The following is a 23,778-nucleotide window of genomic DNA, read 5'->3' as shown; positions in this document are numbered from 1 at the left end:
TTTAACATAATGCGCTATATAAGTCTACCATTATTATTATTAATAGCCTGGTTCTCACGAGAGCCCTAGTATCCAGATCAGGAACTAACCGCTAGCGCTAACCGTTTGCACCTGCGTAAGAACGCCTGATCGGTTAGCGCTAACCGTTAGCTACAATAGTTAGTTTACAATTTCCAGTTTCTTATTGGCCAGTGATTCGATCATCATATTTTTGGTATCCGGATCGGGATTTTCTCGTATGGACGCACAGCAGCTAACGGTTAGCAGGATCCGGATCCTGCTAACCGTTAGCAGCCGTGTGAGAACATAGCCAATATTATTATTAAATCAACCTAGCACATTTGCTATCGTGAAATATATGTATGACATGTGATCTCAGCCTTATTATTACCAACGCAGTCTTTGCCATTTGGATGTAACTTGAAGTTCCTGTTACACGTGCAGTAATGACGGCCTGGGAGATTGACACAATTGTGCTCACACCCTCCGTTGTTCACCGAGCATTCATCCATGTCTAAAGGAGAAGTAATTTTTATGTTGAAATGAAGTTTTAAAGAACTGGTCTCACAACATAAAAAGTGAAAATTTCTTACTTTGGATTTTTGACTGTCATCTGACAAGCCTTATTCAAGAAGTAATTTTTAATTGTAAGTAATCTGGACTATATATATTTTTTGTTTAAATTTGTTAGTGTTGTTATTATAATTATGAAAAAAAACAGTAATATATTTTGTTTTTCTACATTGTGCTTTCCATAGGAAAAGGGGAAAGCATTATAAAACCATACCCCCACAGTGTGTGATGCCATATGCTTGGTATCCTTGGTTACATAAACAATAGAAGCTCCCATCTGTATTGATACAGGTGTGTTCACAGGTGTCTTCTTCATCACACTCATTTACATCTGAAAATTAAAATAATTCTTTATTATATGATCTATATTTTTAATTAAAAAAAATACATTGCAACTGTCAAATCCATTTGAAACCACTTCAAAAATAATGTCCATAAAGATTCAGTTATATTTATATTAAACAATTTTATCACGTACCTATGTAATAAATTTGAAGCAGTGGCTTTCAAATTATGAGTCACCAAATAAAATATAAGGTCACAAGACACTCTAGGGTTTCATTAAAATTAAATTTTATATCCTGCTAAAACTTGCCGTGTTTAAAGAGATTGTCTTAAATGACATATAAACATTTTGCTTTAATTTTTTTACCAGTTAATGATCGATTTTGAGTATCCATTTTTTAAAATCCCGGGAGAGGAATACTTTACAGGAGTAATAAAAATGGTGATGACGATGATAATGATGATGATGATAACGATGACAATGATGGTGGTTAATAATTTTAGTATATTGCAGGATGTTCAACAGAATAGGGGACATAGTTAAATAAAAGGCCAGAAAGTGTGTTATAAGATATAAATATTAATATTGATATTACTTACCAACACAGGATTTTTTATTTGATGAGAGAATGAAGCCCTTGGGGCAGATGCATTCATAACCTCCAATCTTGTTTCTGCATTCATTTGTACACCCTCCTCTGTTAATCAAGCATTCATCTATATCTACAAATATATAACATATAATATATTTTTTTTGGTTTTAGGGTTTTATTTATTTATACACTTTCAGAAGTAAAGATCATACAATAAATATAGTTTAGCAATACCAAAAGCCAAATTAATCTAACAAGCTTGAGAACAGCTTGCCGAATCCATCTGCCAGTTAACTGTCAAATGATTGTCAAAAATTCCAGTTTTTCAGGTAACTTATACCATGTTTAAATATTTCCATGTTAAACTTGCAGGGCTCCTATGTTTCTCAGAAGTCGCAGGAGTCTCCCAGAAATCGGGATGGCCTCCTGCACTTGCGCATGCAAGCAAGAATCTCTTGCATAATAACTCATCTCCTGCAAATTCATAATAATTGCATGTTTTTACTACTTTATTATCAATTGTCTCACAAAAGTCAGTGCTGATAGGCATCATCATGTGTAGTAAAATAAAATTAAATATGGTATAAAAGCTCATTTAACCAGATCTCCAGGAAAAGGTTTCTTCCAACTTGGAACCCCTGAATTTGATTCTATTTTTATTTTATGATTATTATCTATTTTAAATTTCAAGTGCCTTCTGATATTTTGACTCTACCTTTACATGAGCGATTATCTGGCTGAAGTCGAAATCCTTCCTGGCAACTGCACTCCACACCGCCATCTGTATCTGTGCACTTTCCCAGGCACCCGCCGTTATTCAGACCGCACGTTTCTGAGTAAGATTCATCAACTATATAATCGATATATGATAAACTAGCGCTGCATCAACATACACTACAACATGCAGGCATGCCAAAGTTATAGCCCCTTTGTCCACAATGGACAATTCCAGGCTTGGTTATCTACTTGTTTAATTATGGCAGATCACATTTTTTCAAATAGGGTATGTTGCCTAAATGTATAGTCAGTTATATACATGAAGCAATGTAAAAATAACAACAGCAATATCAAGTCTTGCACTATCTTGCTTTCAAAACTATATTATATACTGCCCTCTATTGGTATGCATCTAATAGTTTCTAACCCACAAGTCAATTCTACTGTGTAGGGATTATAAAGCTAATCTTATTAATTAATAATCTAGGTACAACTACATCCTGTTTACCACAATACATTATGCAGGGGTCACAAAACGTTCGCAGGTCATTGGAGTCTTTCATAAATTTGCATATCCTCCACACTCCCTTAAGCAATCAAAACCTCCATCATCATCCTCATCTCCCACAAATTTGGAATGTATTTGTCCCCCCTAAGACTTGGGACATATTTGATCCTTGTCCACATCCAACTACAATAATATTCATTGTAAAATGTCATTTCTCTAAAGGGGCTTCTCCCAACTTCAGACCAGCACTATGGGTCATTTAATTTCTTCAAAATTTGTCTTCTTTTTGTTAAAGTATTTCCACAAATTAAAGTGATATTACACTACACGAGATTAAGGCCACATACACAGCTGTTTTTTTTAACACAATAGAAAAAACATAAGTTACACCTTACCAGTCCCCACTTTCCTCCAGTATGCAATGTAGTAAACAATTAAAAGTATAATTAAGGATTTAATGGGTTAGTATTTTTAGAAATGATTAATATTCTTTAAAGTCTAAAATGGTGCAACTATTGCAAAAGTAATCATTGGTTAAAACATTATTCCAATTTCAAGATACAATTTGTAATGCATAAAAAGTAATATGAACAAAAAATAATAGGCATAAGTTAGAGACAAATTTGAAATCATGATGCACAAATCAAATAAAAAGTTAGATTACAGGCATGACAATATTCTTTTAAAGTTAATACTGTATATTTCATTTGTCAATTCTGATACAGGCCTTAAACATTTTCAAATGAATTCTTCATTCTGATATTTAACATTCCTAGCAGCTAAAACAATGTTCATAATAATAATAATATGACTTTCATTGAATATCTTTTATTACCCAAAAATAATGCAGGAAAAAATTATTACAAAATATAATGAGACTTATTTCTGACGGTGGGTTGGAAATGATATTAAGTATTGTCCAGCAAGATGTAAAACAGCTGACATGCGTTCATTTTAAACATGCTATTACCTCTACAACAATTAATAATTAACAATAATTAAGTAAACTTACAGCATATTTTACCCAATTTGTTTACAAAATTATACTCACAGCAATTATTAATATTGTAATTAATAATTATCATTTATTAATAATAATGTTAATAATAATGAATAATGACAGTTGATGAATTAATGATGTTTTTGAAATTCAACTCACCTATACAAGTCTGACCATCAGTATTGAGATTGTAACCAGGGTGACAACTGCAGATTGGACCCGGAGGGGAATTAACACAAATGTGTTGGCATCCTCCGTTACCAAGTGAACACTTAGCTGTTGATTCAATATTCAAAATTGTTTATGCTTTAATCAAATTTATCTGGTTATTCAACCTTAGGATTTATCTGGTTATTCAACCTTATGATTAAATTAGTTTGGTACAATGATAATAGCCTATATGGGATATGTTCATAATATTATCTCAACATAATAATGCAATTTATTAAAATACTCCTTAATATTGTATCCTTTATGTTATATATTCAATTCAAAATTCAATCAATTCAAATAAATTTATTTCTCAAAAATAACAAAATATTTACAAAAAAATGATTACAGATTATTTCTGAGAAAAGGGAATCCCACTGTAAGCAAAGCTTTTAACGTGGGGCTCAAACTAAAGAATAAAAGTATGGTACAAGTGAAACAGAAAGCATAGTTTTATGACACGGTATATATATTATATTTTTTGTATTTTGTAACAGAGTAATTTATAGCTCGATGCTTCAAGATGTTCATGGATTCAGAAGACAAAGGAACAAAATATCAGTTTTTGAAAAACTTACGAATGCAGTTTTTCCTGTTTAATGACGTTGAGTAACCGGCGCGACACTGGCATATAGATCCTGCGCTTGTATCCACGCAGTAGTGCACGCAATGTAAGTCTCGATTTACACAACCTGGGTCATCTGAAAATACATGGTAGAGAGAGAAAAAATAGATTTTTATATCACATCATTTATTGTCTTTACTTTAAAGATGATATAACATTTTTAACACTTAATGTAAACAACATTGAATCATTTACTTATTGATTCATTCATTCATGCATTATTCATTCATTTATTGATTCATTTCATTGATTGATGGAATGATTATTTGATTGATTGATTGATTGATTTATTTATTCAGTCATTCATTCATTGAATTATTCATTAATTGACTCATTCATTTATTCCTTTATTACTATATTCACTCTCATTTATTCCTTCATTCATTCATTCCTTTTTTCATTCATTTATTGATTCCATCGTTTGTTTCATCATGCAGTCATTCATCAATTGATTGACTCATTCATTCATTCCTTTATTACTATATTCACTCACTCATTTATTCCTTCATTCATTCCTTTTTTCATTTATTATTGATTCAAATTGTTTTTTCCATCATTCATTCCTTTAATACTTCATTTATTCACTCACTCATTTATTCATTTATTTCTTCACTCATTCTTGATTTTTTACTTCATTCATTTATTGATTCAATCAATCATTTGTTCCATTGTTCGTTATTCATTCATTCATTCAACATGATAAACTTTATTCATTTTTGCACAATTCAGAGTAAAAATTAGCTAACTATAAAAACACTGACGATCTTACCTGAACATGTCCGCCCATCTTCATTTAAATAAGAATTATTGCAAACGCATTCATAACGTCCAATTGTGTTCACACACTGATCTTGGCAACCATGCACTCCTAATGCGCACTCATCCTTATCTGAAGGATAAAACAGGTTTTGGGAGCGGTAACACACAATAATCACTCTACACCAGCTTGTAAGATATTAACTTATTTATTTATTTATTTATTCTGGTATAAAATATACATTTTCAATGAGCAGCTATACAGCTGAAAATGTTGTAATTACAAAATCAGTATGAAAACTCTCTCTTAGACCACAGAGGATATGGAGGTATCCTCTATGCATAGGCTAACTTACCTACGCAATTCTTGCCATCTTCAGCTAGGACAAAGCCGTCGAAGCAAGCACAGTAATAACTACCAGGTACATTGACACACCTGTGCACACACCCTTCATCCTCGTTACTGCTGCATTCATCTATATCTAATATGGAAAAAATGGTTATTTTAGCATTGTTCAATACACAATAATAATATTAATATAAAAATAATAATATATGCAAAACAAAACACACTGTTATAAATCAAGAAATAACAAATAATCACTAAACAATGTTGGTTTATTTTCACAGAAGTCCAACATTTGGCAGGCGTGGACCAGAACACCAGTGTAACCCTACTCTTCTCGAAGAGTCTTCTGGGTAAGTACACATGAGACATTCCTCTACACTTTGCTTACAGTATCAGAGTCCTTATCCAAGAAGATTTGGTTTTAGCATTAAACTTGAACCTAGAATGATAATTCAGAAGTTGTACTGATAACAGGCCACTTTTTCCGGTTCCCATAGTGTACTGCTCAACCAGACAACTCACTTAATGTAGGCTCTATGTACTTGTTGCATTTTGTAGTTCTCAGTATGCCTGTTATCTTATCCTTCCACGATTGACGTAACAATGTTGTGGTAGGGAGGGGCAATTGGGGGCCTAGGCCATGCTTCATTCCCCACCCTGGCTATGAAACAAGTTGTAAGTGTTGTGTATTTTACCTTGGCAGTTTAACCGAGTTCTTCGAAAACCCCTTTTACATGAGCACTTTTGGTTCTCTGTTGTCCGGATGCATGTTTCATTCTCCGAACATCCATCATTGGTCACTACATTGCACTCATCAACACCTGTGTACAAACATTACAAACAACTGTACAAATTAAGCAAAATATATATAAGTATTATTTAGTCTATACCCCAGGTATTCAACATTTTTATGCTGGTGGCAAGTTCCAATCTGTTGAGACCATCAGCGGGCTAAATTAAATAGCGTCCTTCCATTTTTTTTCAATATCAGCCTTACCCATTCTCTTTTATAGGCCTACAAGTTTTCTTAGACTTCATAATTATTCCTGGGAAATGGGGAATGGTGGGGGATAAAAAAACATGCACCCAAGGTTCTCCTACCCAAAAACTAGAAATTTCCCGAGCTTAAAAATAAAAAACCCACTCATGTACCAAGTCATTAAAAACAATGCCAGCGTCACAATTTCCCCTGACTAGGAGCCCAATACCCTCCAAAAGGCCCACATTTAGAGCCCACATGAGCACATTTAAAAAAAATAGATACCTCTTGATTTCTGGAAATGGCACTTTCACACTGTAAAAACATGTTTTCAAAGCAGTGTTTTCAACAGAATAACATGTCCCCGAGCCTGCTTTCTGGATCTGCTGCCGATGGCAGACATCACATCATATCAGTGCCACCCCCCCCCCCCCCCCACCAAAAGCCATTTAATCAACATTCAGTTATTTTTAGGTTATACAGTAATTATATAAAAAGTACGAAATCTTGGCATTATCATACTTTAATAAAATCCAATAATAATAAGTTATGATACATAGCAATAGAAATTTCTATTTTGTACAAATGTGCATAAATAAAATTATTAGGGATTATATCTTATTTGCTGTTAAAGTTAATACCATGTAATATATATTATACTATATCATTAAATAATATGGGTACAGTATAAATAATACTGATAATATTAATCATAATAATGCAACAATGAAAATAATAACAATGATTATAATAATTTAATATACGTTTATATAGTGTTCATATAAAATAAAAATGAAAGACAATGACATGCAAAAACCTAATGATCAAGAATTTTGAGAATTGTCTCAACCTTGATGCTTTAATAGTTAAAAAGTTGGTATGTGCATATATTTATAATTTTTTTTGTCTATTCACACTCACACACAGACTACAAAAACCACCATTACCCCCACACCCCAACACCAACCTTAAGCTAATTTCCACACATCAATATGAACACTGCCCCTCAATGCAATGTACACATATCCACATACACAATTTGTGCCCACACACAAACACCAACCGACCCTGTCTACTGACAGCTTATCTATTGATACCTGTACACATGAGTAATCATACGCAGAAGCATGCATACAATTTGCTAGAGATAAACTTAAAAAAAAATATCATTTTTAAAAGTCAGAGTGCATATTTTATTTAGCAAATAATTTAACCAAGTGAAAAAAACAAAACATGTAATTCAGTATGTAGCGTTTATGCATGCATGTATTGCATGTTTCTTCATAAAATATACAACAAAACCATGAAATGTAAATCAACTAAAAATTAGCAATGTATATTTTTAAATTTTGCACGAACATTTATACAGTTAACAGCAACAGAACACATTAAGCAACATAGATTGCACACAACTCGCTATATCTTGTTTTTTTATATCCCATCTCTCATGCTGAAAACACATTTAAAATATTTCAACACAAAAGATCTTGCCAACACTCATTATGGCGCATGCAATATTGTCAATCACTGAGCTACGAATATAAATACTTTGCAACTATCCACACAAAAAAAGACAAAGAAACCATTTAAACACAGTCACTGGCTGCATGCCAGAAGACAAATGAAAAGACGGATGAAAATAAAAACATGAAAAAAATAAAATGAGCGATGAAGCATTGCCGCTGTGAATCTTGGATGAAAACATTTCCAAAAAGTTAAAGTGTGTGCAAAGATGGACAAGCATAGCCATAACAGGTGGATTTAAAAATTTGCATAAATTTGCATATCGACTTAGTCTAATTGTAGCAGGTTTTCATGGTGGGGCATAATTTTCTTTGGCTTGCTTGTTACTCACCGGGAAAGATGGGAGTGTAGGCTGTGACCTCACCACCTCCCGACCCTATGGACCAAAGAAAAAGACAGAAGTTTAAATTTAATTCTAAACAAAATTTGATAAAATTATTTATTTTGGTTCTTTTCCGCGATTTCTTTTAGGCATAATTACTGTATATCCTTCACCGTGAAAAATAATTAACAAGCAAAATTCTTTAATTAATAAAATAATTGTACTTTAGGCACACACACATAGAACCCACTTAAAAATTCAATTGAAAATTATTTATTATTATATTGTAAATATTATTTTACAAAAAATCATATATATTGGGATATTTAAATTAGATGATGTAATTAAAAATGTATAAATTCACAAAAACAAAGCACAAACACACATTCACACCCACACACATGAACTAAGATATGAACACAAAAAGGCAGACCTGTTTTGAACGTTGGATCCAAGTCACAGACAAATCGACAAGCAGAGGGCTTGCAGCAGGGGTGCGCCAAGATTTTCCACGACGTGAACGGACTGAGTCCAGGTCCCCTTACGGGGGACCGATTTCCTCTACAAAAAAAGTGGTAGTGGTCGGGCGCCGCTTCAAAATCTCTCGAAAGTGTTCCAGGGGGCGCAGTCCCCGAAAAATATGGCATTTAGGGGTTTAAAGGGCTTACGGTACGGTATCTAAACTATTTTTGGAGTTTACTAATAGGCCTATGTAGAAAATACATATAGGCATATTTTTTCTTTCTCCCTCTGACGAATTGTGGTTTTTCTTCCCGACGGGGGTGGGGGGGGGATGGGGTGGTACTCGGTAAGGATACTTTTAGTACTGTAGAAGACTTCTTGGAAATATTATGGGCGATTTGTGCCATTTTAAGCTGTTTCGACACGTTTTAGAATACAAGGGCACCAGTAGCCCTTATCAAGGAGGTGCCCTTACCCAGTAAACACAAAACATTCAAATAAGATTGGCAAACGTTGTGGTTAAGTAAGTCATTATGTCATGTCAGAAAAAGACGTTAATACAACTTTGCAGCAACGTTATAAATTTATAGTTGTTTTACAAAATTTGACAAAAAAAAAAATCCATTTTGAAAGTTATTTATTATCTTCACCATTATCTGTTCACTTAATTGTCGTCTGTACCTTTACACCATCAGTGATCAGATTCCACCTGTTTCTATCCCCGGGGCAGACTTGGGGGGAGGGGGTTCCCATTTGAATCTAAAAAGAAAAAGAAAAAAAAAACGCCTCAGAGATCATTTTTGGGCGTCTGAAAACACAAATTTCCCGGGGTTGTCTCTCGATCACCCCACCCCCTATCAGACATTTCTGGATCCGCCCCTGCTATCTGTGGCCAGCTCCTGACTTCTCTTGAATCGGCTGTCTTCATATTATCCCCCCACCCATATCCAAGTTCCTAGATACGTCACTGCCTCTGAGTCTTTTCAAGTTTCTGAATTTTGTATGCAAGCCATCTGTCCTACAGTATAACCTTTTAAACCATCGATACATCTTTAAAGCTTTTACGAACTGATGGTAATGTTTGCTTACTTCCGTGTTCGTTTTGTAATTCTGTGTGAGTTACGGTACCTTATTGAATCTTATATCTTGCTGTTTTTTATACTGTTTTGTGAGAATTCTCATGTCTTCTGATGTTTTATCTTAAATTGAGTAGGCCTAGGGGTTTTTATCTGTAATTTTCTGCTGTTATTGTTGTTATTGTTTTTGTTGTTTTTAATATTGATATTATTATTAATAATATTACTGATAATATTTATTGTGATGAATTTTAACTTTTATATAATTATTGTTGTTTAATGATTTGATGCTTTTGTTTTTTTTATTATTAATATTATTATTATTAATTTTATTATTGTTGTTAATTAATGAACCACGGACTCAAGGAAGAACAACTTTTTACAATTTCTCTTTGATATTGTATTTTCTATTTGGGTTTTTGCCGTGTATAAATAAAGAGATTATTATTATTATTATTATTATTATTATTATTATTATTATTATTATTATTATTATTATTATTATTATTATTATTATAGATCTGACTGCTGATCGATCTGCTGAACTGACTTAATTTTGACCAAAACGATAGGCCTATTTTAGCAAAAGAGTCATTCCATATGAATCCAAAACACTTTTTTGCCCGACCCCTTCAAATCGCCCAATATTTTGCATGTTGGGGGTTCTACCTGAGATAACCCCACAGTGAAATTTTTGGCTCCGCGCCAACATTTCCTGATGAGTTAGAGCAATTTGAAATTTTCATGAGATTGGCTAAAAAACTCACTTTCTGACAGACAACTGCTGATATATCTCTTGAAACTCAACGTATTGGAGAAATGTTGGTACCACTGGATAGAGAAGATTCTCTTTCCAATGATATGCAACTCGATGATGTCCGGACTAGTGAGAATTATATAGGTCAAGTCACGTGACCTTGACCTTTGACCCAAAATATCACAAAAGTATATAATAATAATATGTCGTTCTTATATAGCGCTTCATGCCTTTACAAGGCCTCTAAGCGCTTATAAATAAATAAATATAAATATATCTCGATTTTTGGAAAATTCCCGCCTCAGTTAGGACACTTAGCCCACATGATGCCCCTAAAGTTTCATTTTGGGCAAATGAAATATATTAGCTCTAGACTACATTTTGTGCCTAGTTATTGATAGTTTCACTGAGTTTCAAGGTAATCTGCTGATAGATTCTATAAAAATTGGCACCATAGTACTGTATAGTGAAAATCAGGGGCCCCGTGACCATTTTTCTAGGACCAAGGTTTCACTGCTGATTTAGCATCATTAGGGTACGGTATAAATAAGAAATTGAGCGATGGAGAACCTCCAGAAAAAGGGCGGAATTGACTCATAACTTCACTTATATCCAATGAAAAAGGGCAAATCTGGTGTCTAACTATATGTTATTTTTTTTATTATTATGGTCACTGGAGCCAATGAGACAGGTTTCGAATACGTAAAATGGCAGCCATATTGAAACTCAAGATGGCCGTCTTAAAAATGGTTAAAAAAATAATATTTCAGTATAATTCCACATATCCTCTAAGGAAAATGGTAAATTTGGATCTAATCATATGATTTTGGGCTCTCTGAATACAATAAACATAGTTTCAAAAAGCTAGGATGGTAGTCATTTTGAAATTCAAGATGGCCGCCATAAATATCCTGAAAAATCGAATAATTTAGTATGTAATTCCACTTCTCTTTGAAGAAAACTGCTAAATTTGATGTTTAAACATATGCATGGTTTCATAAATCTAGAATAACAGCCATTTTGAATTTCAAGATTGCCGCCATAAAAACCATCAAAAAATGAATATTCTATCATGTAATTCCACTTCTATTTGATAATAAATGCAATACGTTGAGTTTCAAGAGAGATAACAGCAGTTGTCTGTCAGAAAGTGAGTTTTTTAGCCAAATCTCATGAAAATTTCAAATTGCTCTAACTAATCAGAAAATGCTGGCGCAGAGCCAAACATTTCATCGGGGGTTATCTCAGGTAGAACCCCCAACATGCAAATATTGGGCGATTTGAAGGGGGTCCGGCAAAAAAGTGCGTTGGATTCATATGGAAGGACTCAAAAGAGTCTGGATATTAAACACAGATACTGTCAACCTCCGTAGAACTAAATTCGTTGTCTGTCTTCATCGAAGCGTTCTAAGCAAATTGGCACCCAACCCAGTTACTGCTTGTTGTAATTATCTTCGAAAACGTTTAAACCTGGATTCGGCACTTTGACTTCCAGATGGATAAAAGTGTTAAATCGTGCTGCCGTGAAAATCATTCCAGATATGTGACAGTAATGCGGGTAGTCGAAAAGAACGAGCAAATATAGTTAATGAACTCGCCGACAAAATCAGCGGGGATACGACAGTAGCCAGCCTGGCGACGAGGTGCTGTACGGTAACAACGTCTCAGCGTCGAACCTGGATTTGACGAGTTTCCGTTAATTAATGTTCGCTGCAGAAATTTTACAATTTTTAAAATTATGATGATTATGATGATTATCAGATATTAACTTAATTTGTTCAATGGTTAATGGTTAATGGTTTTTAGTGGTACGTCATCAGGCATGTTTCTGTCGGCATAGGCCAGACCTTCTGCATATTTGTGAACATGCAATACCTTTATAATGTTTTTATGTTTCTTATCTGTTACAACACATAGGCATAGATAGGTTTATTTAATTATTTTGTGAAGGCATGATTTAGGCCTATGGTATAAAATAGAAACCAATATGTTACAATGCAATTGCTTACTCCGTAACCATTTTTTATCTGAAACGTAAGAACGGTTTCTTATAATAAAAGAAACCGTATGTCTTACGTTATTGTTGACTTACGTTAAAAACTGTCTTCTAGTTTAAACTTTAATAATGGAAGGATAGACGTGTAGGATAAAAAAAGACCATGAGACTAAAGCTATGTCCATACTATCAAATTTTATGTGACAAATAACTGTGATATGCCCATATTTGGATGTAATATGACATCATCTTGCCCATATATAGGCACATCACACATATTTGTCACATAAAATTTGATAGTGTGTGACAGACTTTTATTACCGTACGGTACCGTACTGTACGAGTTTTCGCCGCACGACGTTAACCTTAACCAACATGCAACAAGATAGCTCTGCCCCTTTTTGTAAACCGTACAGATTTTTGAATAGGCCTATTTAAAAACTGGGGGGAAAATGTGTAAAAAAAAGGCGGTTACGCCCCTTTTTCTCCAAGTTTTTAAATATTCAAAAATTTGTATCTCATTCACCGTTCCCCAGTTTTTCGTCAGACAACTTTTTTCTGTCTTAAAATCAGTGCTACATCATATCAATTTTTTTTCCTCCGGAGCCTGACTTTAAGGTTAACGTCGTGCGGCGAAAACTACCTAATAACAATCTAGAGCGTGTCAAAGAAACACTGTCAAATGCAATTTGATTCAGATGTAACTATGACAAGCACTGACCTAGGAATAATTAGAAATGACAACGGGAGATGAGGCTTTCACACTCAAAAATAAGTCTTCAACAGCTACACTGAAGAGAATTGGTGTTTTCAAACTGGCTTCGATGTCCACGGCCTGTTTGTGTCTATACATCAATTAACGTGGACAGTGACGCGGATTCAAATTTAAAAGCCGATGATGACAACAATAAAATGCCTTGAATGTAAACGTACTATCTTTATGACATAATGACGAGAAACATCAGCTATTCTGTAGTAAAATTCAAATCAATCTATGCATAGAGTGTCTTTAGCTGACCCTTAATTATATAGGCCTGTGTCTGACCACTTTATCCATTAATTGATTAGAATGTTATAAAAACAAACTCGATTCCGAGCAGTCATCATAGTGCACAAAATCGTTCTAAAAATATATCCAGACAGATATTTTAGTAACAGGCTAAGCATGATTTAGAGGCCTACTATAGAGTCCACCGTAGGCGATGGATCATCGAATATGTGCCAATTGCTGGTAATCAAGCATAACAGAAAAAGCAAGTTTTATAAATAGTGGCGTAATTATATACGCTAATGTGTTTTGAAACAGCATTGCGTAGCTTTGTATGATTCTGAAGGTGTCAATTTTGTTTAAGAAATCATTAGAGATTCGTTCTCTTCAGGAACGTATCAAACATCAATTTCAAAATGCAGTCAATGTTGACACATCTGCCACGTCTGATATACTAATAGAATACTAATAATAGTTTAATACTATAATATTATGGCTGTATGTATATTATTAGGCCTGTTTACATACGTCATGTCTCTCTACGGAAGAAATATAGGCCTACGACATCGTTTCCCGCTCTAGAGCAATGGCATTTTGGAATACGCAACAGTGATGCTTATTAAAAGACCAAAGGACTGCATTTTCCAGCAGTGATTACCCTACAGTTTACATGTTTACCATTTTAGTAATTGAATAATTATTATCAGTTACTTTAAAGTTTAACACCCTGTTTTCATTAAATCAGTACCATATTCCCGTGTGTAAGTTCATCCTAATGCCTCCGAAAATGTCAATACTTGTTTCCACTTTCGACAAGACGGATTGACAGTAAAAAATGACATTAAAGGATTGAGTTGGATCTATCAGTCATAGTAATTTCGGCGATGGTAGACTGGGGGTGGGGAAGAAGGAGGGGAGATCCAGGTCGGATATGATTAAGACAATCCCTTGGGATGTAGGAGAGGAATGTCGGATTAGAAATTAAAATGCCAGACGATTTGAAAATGAAGCTAAGTATTTGAAAGAGTGAGTTGATATGACTGTTGGTGTAGGCCTATTGTGCCTTATTATAGTATTCCTTTATCAACCTAATGGCCGATTCCCGGTTTTCGTAACCCTTTAAATTATGACCGTGACTAGATAAGTTTTTCTTAAAAAATACGAAAAAATAAAATTATATTTTGAAGGCCCTACAACTGATTTTTCTAAAGAAACAAAAGGCATTTTGACGAAAAACTCGGGTGAGATACAGATCTTTTAATATTAAAAAATAACTGGGGGAAAGTGGGTGCAACCACCACCTTTCCCTCCCAGTTTTTAAATATTAAAAAAATCTGTATCTCATCAACCGTACAAGTTTTCGTTAAATATGCTTTTTATGTCTTAGATTAAAATCAGTTGTGCAACATATAATTCTTTCCCCCGGAACCTGGCTTTAAATTTTCGGGTTATTAAGAGCTTTGCTAAATAAGGGTGGGGATGCAAGACATGACGTTTTTTATGAGCATTTTTATATTTAATCACATTTTTTTCATATAATTAATGTATATATTTCATATTAGACCATTCTTCCACTCTGATCTTTATTATATTCAATACGTCAATTTGCAATATCTTCTCGCATTACTCTCTATGTTTTGTTTATATGTTTATATTTTACACTAATCTGTGTAATATACCGGTAACACTTCATTTTTAATTTATATCATTGATTAAACATTTGGATCTAAATTTCGACTGTATCATGTTGTATTGTCGACAATAAATATTCCTTGATTCTTATGTTAGACCATAATTTCCAAAACAATTTCTTTTTCCCCTCTATTTTTAAGTCAGTAGGCATAAAGCTTAACTTGTTGACCATTCTTCAGGTCGCACACAGCTAACTAACAATATTTACCTTGTTATAATGTTATCTGTCTCTTGAGGGGTACGCAAGTTAAGTCGATGTAAAACCAAGGTCTTTTCATAGGCCTAAGGGATGGGTAAACCCATATAGTAAACCTGTCTGAGCCTGTATCTTAAAGTCGGCAATTGAACAAAACTAAACTATTTTCGACTGAAAAGTCTCCGATTCCCATCGGATATAGACAAACAATATCACAGAAGCAACAATTATAGAAACGAAGATAATCACTTTAAACCTCTTGGTATTCGTATATGAGACGTTGATTTAAAAAGAGATTCGTTCCCATATTTATCGTATTTTTGTTTGGCTCCCACTTACCGTCAATAAATATTAGTTTAATGTTTAATTTATGTAATAGCCCTATTGGACGTTGTATTTCTTATTTTTTTTTAATCACTTTTATCATTCATTAATAAAATACCTATACACAATAAAATTTATACAGTTTTGAATTGAATAAAATGAAACAAAATACCCCAGACTTGTCATAGGGCCTATTAACAAACATGCAGGGGTACACCAAGACAATAACGACAAAAACAAAAAACATTAAGAATTCAACGTAAAACAAATAATAAAAACGGTACAGTAATTGTCAAGCAGTTCAACGACGTGGACCAGGCGTTCCCAAAAAGCAGAGAATGGATCCTAAAAGTTAAATGAATAGAGGTGGGTTTATCAAGCTGGGTTCATCTTTGGCGTAATATACTACAGGATGAAACAAGGCATACAATTTTTAAACTTTTGTCTTTAAAAGGTAAGGGGCATTGAACAGTTAATGGTTTTATGAATAGTTAAGTTAATTAAGGCGTTGATTGTCATCAGAAATTAACCCCCTGGAACCCACCTCCAGGAGCAACGAAAAAATAATAAATATCGGCCTAATAATAATAATAATAATAACAATAAAACTATTCCTACCTATTGTCAAATAATGTCTCAGTTTTAATGTTTAAATGGGAATAATGACTTAAAACGTTGTACGCATGTTATTCCGATACTCTATATAGTAATTGAACGCCTATAGGCCTGTAGCACTAATTCTGATTTTTGTCATTTGATGTTATTGTATGTGTTGCAGGGCCCCGGATGATAATACTGCTTTGTGCACTGATTAGGTCACCCAGTGTAAAGAAGAAATAAATAAAAATAAAAAATATATATTCTTTTCAAAAATACAAAAAAAAATCAATATAGAAAACATCAAACTGAGCCAAATTAATACTAAAAATATTATAATAAAATTAATGTATATTGTTTCATTGAAAAGAAAAAAGCGGACCATGCGTATAAATTACACGAATCCACGGAAATTTAAAAGTCAAAGTGTCAAAATGAATTCACGTGCCGACTCTGGTAACCGAATGTGACTTATAACGTAATACAATCATGTTGTATTCAGACGTGAAAATATCGCATGTCTCCGTTTGCTCTCTAAGCGGCCTATCTATTAACAATGGAGAGCGCAGTTGCCTGCCACTATAGATTAAGAGGCGTGTTTTACAAAACAAATATCAACAGCAGGGGATAGATCATCCCAGCCTGTGCTCAGAGAAGGCCTAAGTGGCTAAGTGACCCTGGCGAGTCTCGGTAAACGCGAGGCTTAAGAGGAAAAACCATGCTGGACACCATTTTTCCTTAATTCTCACATTTCTTAAGAATATTGTCGCGAGAAAACAAAATAAACCAACAATCACTGCGCAACCAATCACGGATGTATTTAGGCCTACATATTAAAGAACGCATTTATCACAGTCAACACTCACTTGTTATAGATATAATAATTAATTGTTATAGCCGTTAATTTATTTCCAGAAATACTTCAGAGCAGTGATACGGTTACACGTGGGTTTTGAACAGAATATAAGTACAAGAAGTATTTCATTTCATTGATTTCATCTCATTAAAATACATAAAAAACTACAACCGGTTACAATACAACAAAGTAAAAGCATAAAATATCTGGAACAGGCCGAGACAGGATTCCTATAAGAGTATTTTTAAAAGAAGGAAAGTGATTAATAAATTAATAATAATAAATAATTAATAGATTGATTAATTAATTAAATGGGAAATATAACCTTACCTTTACAGATGCTAAGCGTAAGAAGAAATGAAATGAAATTTACAAATGAAAAAATCCTCATCATATAGGTCTAGTCAAATTAAGACGAGAACTCGTTTCGTGTCACCGTATTTTCATAATATCAATCCACTGTGATAGCCACTGATGACAGGTAAATTTTATCCCTCTTCCATCGAAAAGTTGGTAAGCTTTTCAACACAAAGAGGGTGAAGTGAATTTACTATACTACAGTAAGTAAAGCCTTCTGTTAAGGTTCGACCACTTCCTCTTTCGGTACACCTTCCAAAATGGAATCACCCATGCGGTACACATGTTACATAACACCTTCATAGATTGTTGCGTAAAAGTGAACTAAATAGAATCTACGCCGGGAGGCAAGACGCAGGTTCGTATCTACCTTTAGTATAAAAAATGATTTTCCTTCGACATATTATTCTCCCCTCTCTTAAAAATTTTGCTGTACCAAGTATGTCAAATCTGCCACTTCAAACCATTCTCCTTGCGAAACGTTGCATTTGCAGGAAATCTCACAGCATCACCTGAAGTTAATTTTGGAATTAGTGTCGATTTCAATTCATGGCGAGTATCGGAGAACGGAAGTATAATAAGAACGGACTCGGTACAGACTCAAACGTGCAATCAGCTCAAATACCGGGATTAAACAATCACTGACTTCCTTTTCTCTTAAACAATACATCTTTTTTTAAGTTACTCATGTAAAAATATTAACCTAACATAGCATTCTTCCGAAAGTGCGAGAAAGACTCCTAAATTATGGAAGCTAAATGAAAAATTTGGATACAATGCGATCCATAATTAGTAGTAAAAATAATTCTGTAACTAACAGAGTAATTTAAAGAGATGAGAAAAACAGTCTGGTACCCTCACTTTGTGATATATTAGATAAACCTTTGAAGGACAACTGACCATCGATAATTATATATTCCATATATAAACGTGTTTCCCAGGTGTTAGTAGAAGAAGATCCGATCATGATAAGTCTTTAAATATTGACCACTGCGTTAGAAATGTTAACTTTTAGCCCCTATTTGATTTTCCTTGATACAGTATATCCATGAGCTTAAATTCTATCTCCTTCAATATTCTAATCATATGGCAATATTAATCTTTGTGTATATGTAAACATTTTCCTTAAAGAAAGAAAAGAAAAGATCACATGAGAAAGAACATCTGACATGAGAAAGAAAAGAGAAAGAAAGATAAGGAAACATTAAGAAAGACAAAGAAAATGAAAGCAGGAAATGTAAAAGAAAGATAACGAAAAGGAATAGATCTGTTTTTAATCTGTCTTGGGGATATCTTGCATTCACTGGTGGTACAAAAACTGTATTTAACTCTTTTTGAAATATATGAATAATTATATAATTCCAAATATTAGGTTTAATTTTGTGATTACGGAATTGAAGGTTTTGTACGGCAACAGATATTATAAGCCCATAGTAAAAGACTATATATAATCATACTAAATATGACGCATGTTTGAAATTATAATTAAATTACTAATTAGATCGATCAAAATCCTCCCTTGATTGACTATTGGCACACCAGGCCAAAAAAACATAATCGAAAGGTGACCATGGAAACTTTATTTTAAGGTAGCCTAAGATCACAAGTTATAGCCCCACTGTACATAGGCTACTCAATTCAGATCACGTGAAAAAGTGACCGTTCGGATTTCCTAATGGTACCATTTTGGGAAATATAAACATATAAGAATACGTTCTTTATGAAAATATACAAATATCTTGCGAAAGTGTTGAGAAATATGCTGCTAAAAAAATAAGCTACATATAGCCATAATTTTGTTTGAATGAAAGCGTCTATTGACTATAGTATAACAAACCATGTCAGTTAAAATCATTCTGTTGAGTGGTCCCGTTGAGAACTGTCAACGAACCAATTTGGCAGCGACTCTAGCCTGCTCTAACGGCCGAATTAATGCCATTTGGCTTTCGGCAAAACCAACACTTCTCAATAGTTTAATTCTATTTGCGCATTTTCATACCATGGAGATAAGTAGACAGCTCGCTTAACGTGCTTAAACCACTTTGTGCTTAACTTGTGACCGAATGCTTAAATCACGAGTACGTTAATGGCAATGCAAGGTACGGTAGTGCGGTAAAACTTGTTTTACGCAGAACTTCAAATGGGAGTAAAATTAAAAAGACAAATTTTGAAATGATAAAATAAAAGTGTGTTTAAGTAATAACTTTTGGTTACAAAACAACCAAAGTGCAAACAAATTTTGAATCAAGTAAAGTATTTTAATGGTTTGTGTTTTGCTTGTACAGGGGGAGCTGATGTGGGGCGCGAAGGTGAAGTGGGGTGGGGGGTGGGGGATCGATGATCAGTTGAGGGGCGCTACCTCGCAAAATATGGTGATTTTACGTAATTTTTAACTACTTGACCGTGATTTTTTTGGAGGGGAGACTAGGGTGGGTAGAGGGGGGTGGGCGCGAGCAATTTTTTGGGGCCCTCCCCTGGATACGCCACTGAAAGAGAGGTGACCTAAACAAGGATTGGGATCTCTCTACCTGGTACCTGCTTAACTGTTTGCAGTAGTATATGTAGGCCTATTGAATCGAGCCGATCCATTCTTCTTCCTCCTAGCTTCTTTTTTTCTTATTCTAGTCTATGCCTTTATCAAACGTTAGTTGGGGTAATGCATCTGTCGGTATTTCGTTTTCTGACTGTGTTATTGCTAATTTACACATGGTATTACCTGAGATCTCTGTAGATCTAATTACAGTTTTAAAAAGCAATTGAACGTTTAATCACGAGGATAAGATAAAATTTAAGATAAGATACAATTTAATGATAGATAAATTCCTCCTCTATGGTTTAATATAGGCCTGTATATCTCGACATCACCTCAGCGCTCTAATGAAACAGGTACTACACTAACACCAGAATATAAATAGGCCTATAGCTCATATACAGGGACCTGCAAGCTCTAGTTTATTTGAAGTCTCTCCACGTTTATTTTTTAAATAGGAAAATTAATGGCATGAAAAGTATTTCAACACATTAGAGAACAATCCACGATTACCATCGTTGTATATAAAAAAAAAATCATCCTTGGTCTAAGTGGCTAAAGTTACCTACAAACTTCATCGGTTGTCTAAAAGCTTTATTCTAAAAATAACATAAACACAGGAAACGATGTAAGCACTACTTTGTTTATGTGCGAATAAAATTGGAATGTTGAATCTCTAGCCATCAATTCGTAATCCATGATAAATAATAACCATGTCTGACAACCTTCGCGGTCTCATCAGATTCAGGTACAGGTGTTTACGTCTGATGGCCTCCAGCAGGGGATGAGTAATGGGCACAAATACCTGTGTTGACCCATCAATTTACAGCAAAGTAAAGAACAACTTTAGGTTCTGATTACCTTTCATCACCGTATTTTAGGCTCCGTATTAGAGTGTTTTATGTCTTTTCAAAGAGTTGATTGCAAACATCAGCTTGTTGATTGATAGTATTTTTCGAAAGCGCGTCAGATAAATTTAAGTCAAAACAAGTTACGATCGTGTTTGTTTTCGGTTCGTTTTAATTATGTTTAAAAATAAAACTATTCATGTTGGGCTAATAAATACTAAGTCAGACTCCGGATAAAAAAAAATTGTTGATATGTTGTAGAACTGATTTTCCAAGATATTTGAATACTTAAAAACTGGGAAAATGGTGGTTAGCCCCTTTTCTTCCAGTTTTTATTCAATAAGCTGTACCTCATTAACAATTCCGTCAAACAATTAACTCTTTTCTGTATTAGAAAAATCAGTTCTACAACATATCAAAAAATGTTTTCCCTCCGGAGCCTGATTTTAGGAAGTCATTAGATTCCGATGAAAATTACATAAAGATCAAGAAGTTGCAATATTAGGCCTATTTAGGCATAGACACTACCGTTGGCCTAAACTAGTCAACTAGATGTTTAAAGTCCACTACATCTTGATGCAATTCGTAATACATCCGCTATCAGTCAGTGACATCACAGCAAGGGTAGGCCTATTAATTAACAGGTTGTAACAATAGACCTATTGCAGTATGACTACAGGCAATATGACAGTGTGTCCAACTTATTTCGTCATTATTGTTTGCAACAAAATTCAGCAACAAAGTTCTCATGTTTCTAATCCGCATATGAATTAAGTCGTGATGGCTGTGATCCAGAAAGTGGAATTATTTGTGTGCATTGTGTATTGGAGGGCTACGCTCTAGTTGACTAAACCATAGAGAGAGTATGCATTCTTAGGCCTACATTTTTAAAGTTAAATAGCAGTTAAGAATATAGGCAGCTTGTAAGGAATGTCAGCATTTCGTAACCCTTTTTTTTTGTATCCCAGGAACTTTCGTAACCATTAATGCCTAACCCGGACTATGCATATGCCAAGCTATAAATCATTCGGGTATGTTCTAAATATTTACTCAATACCGCTAAAAAGAAAATACAAATTATGTAAAGTTGAAAAAGTGTCGGTGAAAATTGAGGTGTTATGAGGTGATTTTTTTTAGACAAAAGAAGAGGTATTTGTTAGCTGGGGAAGGGGGAGTGGCCAAAAGAAGGGCCCAATTTCTAATTATATGAAGGTATAGGCACAAATGATAATTTTTATTCGGTGCAATACAAACATGGAAATATAATTGTATTACAGAGTTTAAAAAACGCTCAGCATATATGAACATTACTACAGTATGAGCATGGTATGAGTAGGCTTATTTTACAGTAGGCTTAGGCCTATACAAGTTAGAAAAATAATACATAGAACCCCCATAAATCAAGAGGGCGCAGTTCAGTTGTGTCGATGACGGAATGCAAATAAAATTCAATCCAGTCAAGTCTCAAATAAACACAACTCAAAAGACATTAATCATAATTGGTTCGGAAATGTTGCAAATGGGACGCCCTCAACACGGTGAATACCTCAGAGGAAACATGAATTAATGCATCGTTTCCTAAGTCATCTAAAGTTTCCTATGGTCACAAAGTAGGTAATAAATTATATGTAATTCTATAGTCTTATTTCTTGCTGCTGTGATGTATATGTTTTATGCTTTTTGTTATTTTACCCATTTGGGCCATTTCACTGTTAAATATTTGTTTGTTATTTTACCCAGTGACCCATATATAACACTGTTAAATATTTATTTTAGGTTATAGCCATTTGGCCCATCCGCCAATAAACTTGTTCATTTAGTTTACCCATTTGGACCATCAGACATAAAATATTTCCATGTATTATTTTTATATATTTATTCTTAAGAACATTGTGTTGAAATTGTTACTTGAGTAATCAGCTTACCGGTATATAATAAAAAGAAACATTTTTTTTTTCTTTCAAGCACAATGCCTCAAAACTTGCAAACTACCTGGCACTACAAAGTATATTGAGACATAATGATAATGATAATTGTAATAATGATAATTATCATTCATTGTCATGATTAATCAAACTATTATTATTATTACTGAAGAATATACACCAATTTATTATTGCATTTCTTACTTTTGTTTTCACATACACCACGTCCCACGACGTCAATAGTTGGCGCTGTTTACTAAACACCTAAGTACACGACATGGACTTGCACCAAGCTGCTACTTTTGTATAAGGTATTAACACTGTATATTAAATTGATTAAAAGTACCAAATTGATCAATTCCATTATTAACATATGCTATTACACTCTTTTGTAAGGAAGTCAATAAGGTGTGGTAAGCCTATTTAAATTGAGATTCTTTCATTTTAATGAAAACTTCATAGCTGAAGGCTTCGACCCAAGTCTGCCGCAGATGGAGTCTCATGGAAGCGAGGAGAGGATCAATAAAATAAATAAAATATAAAATAAAGTAAAAAGTCCCTGTAACCCAAGGCGGGGCCCTTCCTGTTAGTAAACCTTTAACCTATTTACCAGGATTTACATAATCAGGTACGGTAACAATGCCAAGAAATGTCAATAATCAGACACCAGGAAGAAATTTGCGGTAAAATATAACATTGTGCAAATAAAAGATGTCAGTACAAAATGAACTGT

The 23,778-nt window shown here is 33.9% G+C and overlaps 1 protein-coding gene across 7 annotated transcripts in view; it reads right to left on the bottom strand.

Moving 5' to 3' along the window:
* The window catches only part of LOC117122450 (signal peptide, CUB and EGF-like domain-containing protein 1), a 44,102-nt gene that overhangs the window by 11,368 nt on the left and 8,956 nt on the right, over positions 1-23,778 (bottom strand). For 2 of the 7 annotated variants that reach the window (XM_033268028.1, XM_033268024.1), the window contains exons 3-12: positions 8,451-8,495; positions 6,312-6,437; positions 5,624-5,749; positions 5,281-5,400; positions 4,465-4,587; positions 3,836-3,952; positions 2,167-2,301; positions 1,459-1,581; positions 788-904; positions 392-514 (exon numbers count right to left, since the gene is read on the bottom strand). In XM_033268028.1, coding sequence (XP_033123919.1) covers positions 392-514; positions 788-904; positions 1,459-1,581; positions 2,167-2,301; positions 3,836-3,952; positions 4,465-4,587; positions 5,281-5,400; positions 5,624-5,749; positions 6,312-6,437; positions 8,451-8,495 — 1,155 coding nt within the window. Of the gene's footprint in view, positions 1-391; positions 515-787; positions 905-1,458; positions 1,582-2,166; positions 2,302-3,071; positions 3,081-3,835; positions 3,953-4,464; positions 4,588-5,280; positions 5,401-5,623; positions 5,750-6,311; positions 6,438-8,450; positions 8,496-17,715; positions 18,057-23,778 lie in introns of those variants that run through there. The other 5 variants (XM_033268025.1, XM_033268029.1, XM_033268026.1 and 2 more) reach the window with 5 other exon arrangements.

The sequence above is a fragment of the Anneissia japonica genome, unplaced genomic scaffold (assembly GCF_011630105.1).
Source record: "Anneissia japonica isolate Jap-2015-1 unplaced genomic scaffold, ASM1163010v1 scaffold275_len1219475_cov178, whole genome shotgun sequence".
Classification (NCBI taxonomy): Eukaryota; Metazoa; Echinodermata; class Crinoidea; order Comatulida; family Comatulidae; genus Anneissia; species Anneissia japonica.
Note: the sequence above shows the minus strand (reverse complement) of the source record. Positions and strands in the feature narration are given on the sequence as shown.